This window comes from Argentina silus (genome assembly GCF_951799395.1).
Source record: "Argentina silus genome assembly, chromosome: 7".
NCBI classification, from domain to species: domain Eukaryota; kingdom Metazoa; phylum Chordata; class Actinopteri; order Argentiniformes; family Argentinidae; genus Argentina; species Argentina silus.
The window spans coordinates 17,673,252-17,682,203 of NC_139661.1; the positions used below are offsets into that span (position 1 = coordinate 17,673,252).

General features: G+C 49.6%; 1 protein-coding gene across 1 annotated transcript in view; it reads left to right on the forward strand.

The window, feature by feature from the left end:
- Positions 1–200: 200 nt before the first annotated feature.
- Positions 201–8,952, forward strand: part of mfsd3 (major facilitator superfamily domain containing 3) — a 17,260-nt gene continuing 8,508 nt past the window's right edge. The window contains exons 1-3 of the mRNA XM_083672956.1: positions 201–249; positions 917–1,697; positions 7,571–7,718. Coding sequence (XP_083529082.1) covers positions 1,010–1,697; positions 7,571–7,718 — 836 coding nt within the window. The 5' untranslated portion in view covers positions 201–249; positions 917–1,009. The remainder of the gene's footprint in view (positions 250–916; positions 1,698–7,570; positions 7,719–8,952) is intronic.

Consider the following 8,952-nt stretch of genomic DNA (forward strand, 5'->3'; position numbering starts at 1 on the left):
ATCAAGGGATTCGCTCAACATTTAATGTGGTCTATATAATCCATGCCGTATCCCATTATAATGTGTTATTACAGTATTGTTACAGTTGGCTACAGTGCATATGCGATACCATAACTGGCCAATCAGAGACGCTGTCGGTCTACTGTACAGGCTGGCTGTCGACGTCAGTTGACCCCCGGAAGAAACTATTTTCAATGACAGCTGGGCTGAAGCGGAGCTGCTTTGACTATCCGATTCTCCCTATTCGCAGTATGTAACACAAGATGATTTAAAACAGATATTGCTCTTAGATTAACATGTTGTTAGTAACGTTCACAAACGAAATAATCAGTTGTCATACGCGCTGCATATTCCTGCTGCTGTAAAGTTTGCATGAGGTAGCAGATTATTTGCTGGTTTAGTGTGCTGTTGACATGACCATGTTGGGTTTATGATGTGTTGGTGTCTCATATTGCTAGCTAGTACGTACAGTACGTTACTTGTAATAACCATACAAAAGTCGCGCATGTAGCTAGATAAAAACAAATACTAAAAATAAAAATATAAGTCTGTGACTGGTATTATTTTATTATTTTCATTTAGGTGTTGTGTTATAAACACCCAAATGAAAATATCTAAAAATGTATATATAATAACTAAAAAGCGTGTTTAAGAGTATAACAAGTAAAAGTACAAGAGTAAAACTCATAGGCTATTGGGGGAATGTCCCAGAAAAAAAGTATAGCTTCACTTCATCGATATCGAACTAGATAGCACAAGTGAATCAGCTGACAGCTGTCAAACTGTCAGAACATGACATCACGTGACATAATGTCTGATAGTTGTGTTGCCATTTCTCTACATTCAACATATAGATATATTTTCTACATTTCTATGATCAAAATCCTCACTCTCTCTTGCACCGTATTTCTCTTAGGCTAATCGATCCATTCGATTGGCTCCTGGCTGACCAGCATCATGACCTGATTGACTGGACCGTCTCTGTCTTTCTGATTGGTTGTTTCGAATCATGAACGACAAGCTGGTTTTCCTGGGCCTCCTCTATTTCGTCCAGGGGATCCCCTATGGCCTCCAGTCCTCCCTGCTCCCCGTCTACCTCCGCGGGGCGGGTCACTCCTTCACCCGCATCGGCCTGACCAAGGTCCTGTACTTCCCCTGGGTCCTCAAGGTGCTCTGGGCTCCCTTGATAGACCGGGTCGGCACCAAGCGGCGCTGGCTTGTGGCCACCGTCTCCGGGCTGGCGCTCACCTGCATCGCCAGTGCCGCCTTCGCCCCCGAGAACCACATCTGGGGGGTGGCGGGGACCCTGCTGGCCATGAACGCCCTGGCCTCCGTCCAGGACATCGCTGTGGACGGCGCCGCCGTGGGCCTGCTGAAGGGCCGCAGCGAGCTGGGCCTGGGGAATACGGCCCAGGTGGTTGGCTACAAGGCCGGGTCTGTGTTCGCCGGGGGCGGGCTCCTGGCTGTGATCGACGTGGCAGGCTGGGGCTGGATGTTCATGCTGCTGGCGTGTGTGTACGCGGGCATGGCTCTGTTTGTGTGGGGGGCCCCGGTGCTGGACGATGAGGGGGTGAGGGGGCAGGCGGAGGGGAAGAGGTCGCAGATGGATGCGGTGCAGCCGTGGAGGGTGTGGAGGAAGCTGCTGTCTGTGCCCGGGACCCCCTGGACCATGCTCTACGTACTCACGTACAAACTGGGTGAGTCTGGTGGAGCCATTTTGATCATGTACCCCGCCCTGCATTTGTGATGTAATAACCCCAATATTTAACTCGACACTAGGACCTACGTCACCTGACCCACTGTTACCCTCTATCTACTGCACCTCTTCCACAGTTCTCCCATGGCCTCTCTGCGTTGGTAGATTCACAGTAAACAGGATTGCTTAGTTAGTTGCTCTGTTCAGGTGTGGTCTCACATCTCACCACTAGATGTCTCTGTTGCCATATACAGGGGTGGACATGATGATCATCAACTAGGCAGTTGAAAGAAGGAAACGCGTAGGTCATTAGTAGGCATTGGGCAGTGAGTCTGTCCAAAACCCACTACATGTCCCGTTGTTGGACACAAAGATACTTTAAGTTGTGTGGATAGGATAGTTTGTAGTGTGTGTGTGTGTGTGTGTGTGTGTGTGTGTGTGTGTGTGTGTGTGTGTGTGTGTGTGTGTGTGTGTGTGTGTGTGTGTGTGTGTGTGTTTGTGTGTGTGTGAGGGAGAGAGAGTTGATATGGACAGAGTTTGGTGTTTGGCAGCAGAAGGGGATTATGTAAGGATTAGAGTGTCTTTGTGTCTGTGGCGTTTTTCATGGAAATTGAAATGGAAGACGCAGCATCACACTGATGTGTGTGTGTGTTTGTGTGGGTGATTAAAACGTATGTATTTTATGCACATTTGCATACATTTGTGTTTGTTTGTGAATCTGTGTGCCTTTGTTTTTTCTTGCATTCATGTTGTGTGTGTGTGTGTGTGTGTGTGTGTGTGTGTGTGTGTGTGTGTATATGTGTGTATGTGTGTGTGTGTGTGTGTGTGTGTGTGTGTGTGTGACAGAGAGAGAGTTAGGGGTAGCCCAGTAATCGGATGAGCCCCCGGCGGACGACACCAGACAGAACATGAAAACTGGCTGCACCCCTCTAATCTGTCTGAGGGGTACACCACCACCATGATCAGATCACCATCACTAGCATCACAACCATCAGCATCCTTACATCCTATATCTTCATCTTGTCAACATCATCATCCTCACATCCTATATTTCTCCAAGATCATGCTGTCCAGTGGTAACTTCCAACGACTGGAAGAAGCGTTTGTTTTCAAACTTGATCAAAGGCCGTTTGTTCTTTTTGTCTGTGTATGTATGTGGCGAGATGAGTGTGTTCAAGGGTGTGTGTTTGTGTGTGTTTAACGAAGTGTACACACACACACACACACACACACACACACACACACACACACACATACACACACACACACACACACACACACACACAGACACCTCTCCCACGCACGCTGACCTCTGTACCATCAAAGGTCACAGTCATGGGACGGACTGTCTGGGCAGAATCCCAGGGATGGAGGGAGGGAGGGTGGAGGGAGAAAAGGGGAGGGAGGGAGGGAGGGAGGGAAGGGGGGGGGGATCATAAAGAGAGAGGGAGAAAGAAAATGTGCGGGAAGGCAAGGGAACGGAGATGGAGGGAAAGATAGTACTGGTAGCATGGGAAGTGATCGGGCTGGTATACAGTCTAGTAGGACTGGGTAGCAGGACCATGCTGGTATTGTAGCGGGACAGACTGGTGCTGGTATTAGGTTCAGTAGGAGGATAGATAGAAGCAGGACTGGTGCTGGTATGGTGTTTAGCAGTGGGATAGAAGCTGGACTGGTGCTGGTATGGTTCAGTAGGACAGATAGAAGCAGGACTGGTGCCGGTATGATGTTTAGCAGTAGGAGGACAGAGGCAGGACTGGTGCTGGTATGATGTTCAGTAGTGGGATAGAAGCAGGACTGGTGCTGGTATGATGTTTAGCAGTAGGCGGACAGAGGCAGGACTGGTGCTGGTATGAGGTTTAGCAGTAGGACAGGCAGGACTGGTGCTGGTATGAGGTTTAGCAGTAGGACAGGCAGGACTGGTGCTGGTATGATGTTCAGCAGTCGTAGGACAGAGGCAGGACTGGTGCTGGTATGATTCAGCAGTCGTAGGACAGAGGCAGGACTGGTGCTGGTATGATGTTCAGCAGTCGTAGGACAGAGGCAGGACTGGTGCTGGTATGATGTTCAGCAGTCGTAGGACAGAGGCAGGACTGGTGCTGGTGCTGGGGGGTGGGGGATGGCGTGATGGAGTGACTGATGGAGAGAGACAGCCGTGTCGGGAAGAGGACCTGATGGAAGCTTCCTCTGGGAACTGACCAGGTGGAGGGAGGGAGGGAGGGAGGGAGGGAGGGAGGGAGGGAGAGAGAGGAGGGGGGGAGCAGTAGGTGGTGTGCGGCCTTGGTCGAGACTGCCGTCTGTCCCTCTGTCCTGTCCGCCCTCCCCCCCGGCCCCCCAGTCATACACAGCCATACTGTGGAAAGATACTATCGAGTGTGAGACATGGGAGGAATGATGGCGGATGGCGTGCGGGGGGTGGGGGCTTGGTGTGCGAGGGCAGGGGGGGTTGGGGGTTGGGGGTTGGGTGGGGGTTGTGTGGATGATGGGGGAGGGAGGGAGGGAGGGAGAAGGGGGGGAGGGTGTAGCACATGGGGGGGTTATTTTTCCAGAGGGAACGAGGAGGACTGCGGAGAGAGAGGCTGAAGGGGGGGATGAATTAATGAACAACCACCACATGGTGCCCTGAGAGAGAGAGAGAGAGAGAGAGCGATGTATAAATCCATACAGAGACATTATGAGATAGGTTCTGTTACATAGAGACATTATTAAGGTATTAAACCAGATATGTTTGCGGTGGTTAGTCTAGTTTAAAGAGATCCCACAGAGATGTCGCTTTTAAAACATCTTTATCTTTCAAATCCGACACTGTCCCTGGACCACCCTTTTCAGTGTCCGGTTATGTTGTCAATAAATCACTGATCACTTGACCTCCTCAGAATATGAATGTCCTTCGTTGTGTCTCGTTTTCACCTGTATTGTTGACAGTTCGTCATAATGGCTGCCATTGTGGCTAGGAGGTCATGAGAGGGAGAGAAGGTATCACAATGGGTGTCTTTAAAGCTATAGTGTTGCACAGTGACCAGGGTGGGGTGGGGTTCCAGTTGTACCTGGACACACAGGTAGAGAGTGTTCCCATGCTCCCGTCCCTGAGGGGACGAGGAATTCTGTGACTCCTGCACACCTACAGCCTCTGTTTGTGTCACTGTGGGATTGTGTCAATAGGCCGGAGCATGGGAGTGTGTGAGGTCTTTTAAAGGTTGTTTGAATAGTGTGTGTGTGTGTGTGTGTGTGTGTGTGTGTGTGTGTGTGTCTGTGTCTGTGTCTGTGTCTGTGTCTGTGTCTGTGTCTGTGTGTGTGTGTGTGTGTGTGTGTGTGTGTGTGTGTGTAGGCCTGACTGTTTTTGTGGTCTGCTATTGTTTCTCCTAAGTGTCCTCTCTGATCCCCTGTGATCCGAGGCTCTATTGTCTAAGCTGTATGGCCACCATGATGAGAGCTCAGTGTCCCCGTTGACCCTTCACCCCTCCCCTCACCCTGCCTGATCCCCCCTCCCCTCCCTTTCCTCTATCTCTCTCTCTCTCTCTCTCACTCACACAAACACAAACACCTCTCGTTTCCTCGATGAACCTGCCAGTTCCCCTCCGTGTTCCCCCTCATCAACTTCCTCACAGAGTCTCTTCCTCCCCCTTTCCCCCTCTCCCCCTCACTCTTTTTCTCCCTCTCCTTTTCCCTCTCCCACTCTCTTTCTCCCTCTTCCCCTCTCTCTTTCTCCCTCTTCCCCACTCTTTTTCTCCCTCTCCCCCTCACTCTCTTTCTCCCTCTCCCTCTCTCTCTTTCTCCCTCTTCCCCTCTCTCTTTCTCCCTCTCCCTCTCTTTCTCCTTCTCCCCCTCACTCTCTTTCTCCCTCTCTTTCTTCCTCTCCCCCTCACTCTTTCTCCCTCTCCCCCTTTCTCTTTCTCCCTCTCCCCCTCACTCTGTCTTTCTCCCTCGTTTTCTTCCTCACCCCTGACTCTCACTTTCTCCATACCCCCTCTTTCTCTCTTTCTCCTGCTTCCTCCCTAAATCCCTCCCCCTCTCTCTCTACCCCCCCTCTCTGTCTCTCTCTCTTGTCTCTCTCTCTCTCAACTCCTCTCCCCCCCTCTCTCACCCCCTTTTCTCTGACTCTTCCTCCCACACACCCATTTCTCATTCTACCTTCTTTTTCTCCCTTACCTCCTCTTTTTGTCTTTGTCTCTCTCCCCCCCTTTTCCCTTTTTCTCCCTCTCTCTACTCCTCTCTCTCTCCCTCCTCTGTGTATTGTCTTTGGATGTCTAATGAAATCCCTGCTGAAATGGACAATTGTTGCTTTGAGAGTATTTATAGAAGTGAATAATCAGCTGTGTTGTGTTTGCCTGCTCCCCGCTTTAAAGAAATAATTAGTTTGGAAGCTGACGGAAGCACTGAGCCCTGCAGAGCGGAGCGGAGTAGAGACACACACACAACCACTGGTGAAGAACACACATGGGTGCTGCTATAGGCTAGGCCCCACTGGAAAATATTTCGGCCTGTTTCTTATTTTTTTGGAGTGTAATATCCCTAAATTACTGTACACTCACAATTAGAAAGAGGCCAAAAACACGCCTGAAACACCGGCTCTTGTTGAAAAGACTGTGACAGCAACTTTTACTGGGTTTTCTCTGTACCCGGCCCCACTGGTGGTAGATTCAAACGGTCACACTCAGGCCTAAAGCCCAACTACTGTACACGTATCCAACAGTGACGAATGGGAAAAGTTTCCCAGGTGCAAACTGATGACGGTGTGGAATAGCTGAATAGCTGATGATGATGTTGTACACAGAGATAGACAGAGACAGACTGCAAATGAATTCTATTTCTCTCTCTCCGAGACAGACATCGGAGGGCGAGATATGCTGAATGTGATGAATATGTCATCTGAGCCGCCAGTCACTCTGTGTTTACCTCCCTCATTCTCCCACCACACGTTTAGCTCCTCTGTCACGCAGCCTTGTCAGAGCATTTACACGCTCCCCGCCGTAGCATTCGCTGCGCACTGGGAGGCTTTCTGCGTCTTTTTCTCTCAGAGACTCTTTTTTTTTGATTGGATTCTCTGTTTTATGTGAAGGTTTTTTTTTTTTTTTTTTTTTTTCCTTCTTCTTTCTTTATTTCTCTTTCTCTTTCTCTCTATTTTTGTTTTTCTCCTGGCTGCGTCGCGGTGTGTGTGCGTGTGTGCGTGTGTGCGTGTGTGCGTGTGTGTGTGTGTGTGTGTGTGTGTGTGTGCGTGCGTGCGTGTGTGTGTGTGTGTGTGTGTGTGTGTGTGTGTGTGGTTGTCGTTGACAGCAGTCTCTGAGCTGTCACTCACAGCCCTGTCTCCCTGTCTTTCTGATGTCATTCTCCATTAATAATGGCTCCGGCTCTGAATATTTTACGCCGTTGTTCGGCAGAACATTACACCTCATATCGACGGCACGCAGAGAAAGACGATTGTCTGACAAACTTTATTTCAACTGAGAGCTCTCTCTCTCTGTGTGAGCTGTTGTTTCATGTTTGGGGAAGTTTTGGTGTTTGTGTTGTGTTTTCTTTTTGCCACTGTATGAAAGCAGCAGTCCCCGTTTGACAAATGGCAGAAGGTAGTCTTTTTCTTGTTAAACATCTATTATTGACACTTTCCAGGAATATCAGGTGTTGTGGTTTGTTTCATCATGAACAGAGTAACAGATCTGTCTATATCTGTCCCTCTGTCCCCATATCTGTCCCCCTGTCTGTCGCCCTGTCTATCCCTCTGTCTGTCCCTCTGTCCCCCTGTCTGTCTTCCTGTCTGTCCCCCTGTCTGTTTCCCTGTCTGTTGCCCTGTCTGTCCCCATATCTTTCCCCCTGTCCCCCTGTCTGTCCCCTGTGTGTCCCCATCTCGTCCCGTCCTGTGTGCCCTGTCCTGTACAGGTGAGCAGGGTGCGGTGACCATGTTCCCTCTCTTCCTGTTGGACCATCACATGACGGCGCGGGAGATTGGCTTCTGGAACGGGGTCATCGCCATGGGCTTCTCCATCTGTGGCTCCTCCCTCGGAGGCGTGCTGCTCTCTCAGTTCAGGTAGCGTTCACAAGCATCCTAGTTCAGGTAGCGTTCACAAACAACCCTCTCATGCCATGTTCAGGTAGCGTTCACAAGCATCCTAGTTCAGGTAGCGTTCACAAACAACCCTCTCATGCCATGTTCAGGTAGCGTTCACAAGCATCCTAGTTCAGGTAGCGTTCACAAACAACCCTCTCATGCCATGTTCAGGTAGCGTTCACAAGCATCCTAGTTCAGGTAGCGTTCACAAACAACCCTCTCATGCCATGTTCAGGTAGCGTTCACAAGCATCCTAGTTCAGGTAGCGTTCACAAACAACCCTCTCATGCCATGTACAGTTAGTGTTCACAAGCAAAAGCAGAAAGGAGAACACTTTCCTCCTATGTTCATGTACTGTTCACAGATATTGTCCCCCTACACATACCTATAGTACCTGTGTCTGTAATACCTATGTGTGTGTGCGTGCTTGCGTGCGTGCGTGCGTGCGTGCGTGCGTGTGTGTGTGTGCCATGTCTGAGTGCATGTGTGTGCCATGTCTGAGTGCATGTGTGTGCGCCTTATGGCAGTGAACACAGCCCTGTGTGAGAGCTGGGGGACCCCTTGTGTGAGGTGTGTGTGTGTGTGTCTGTGTGTGGTGTGAGACGCTGTGGGACCCCCTGTGTGAGGTGTGTGTGTGTGTAGTGTGAGATCCGTGGGAGGGGATACAAGCCCTATGACGTTCCTTAGAGAGGAGACACAGACAGAGAAACAGGCACTAACACACTCTCCAACAGCAGCAGTAACCCTTAGGGTCCCTTACAGCTGAACATCTACCAAATGGCAGTTGATGCTGTTGAATTTAAATAAACCATCTCCATGTGTCTGTAATGTTTATGGTGTGTGAGTTCGGCTCATACACTCACTAAACACTTTATTAGGAACACTATACTAATACTGGGTAGGGCCTCCCTTTTCTCTCAAAACATCATGGCATTGATTCCACAAGATGTTGAAAACATTCCTTTGAGATGTTGGTCCATGGTCCATGACTGAGAAGGCGACTGAAGAACACTGAACTCATTGTCATGTTCATGAAACCAGTTTGTGACGACTTTTGCTTTGTGATATGGTGCATTATCATGCTGGAAGTAGCCATTAGAAGATGGGTAAATTGTTGGTATTAACAGGCCCAAAGTGTGTCAAGAAAACCAGGGGTGCCCACACTTTTTCGGCTTGTGAGCTACTTTCAAAATGACCAGGTCAAAATGATCTA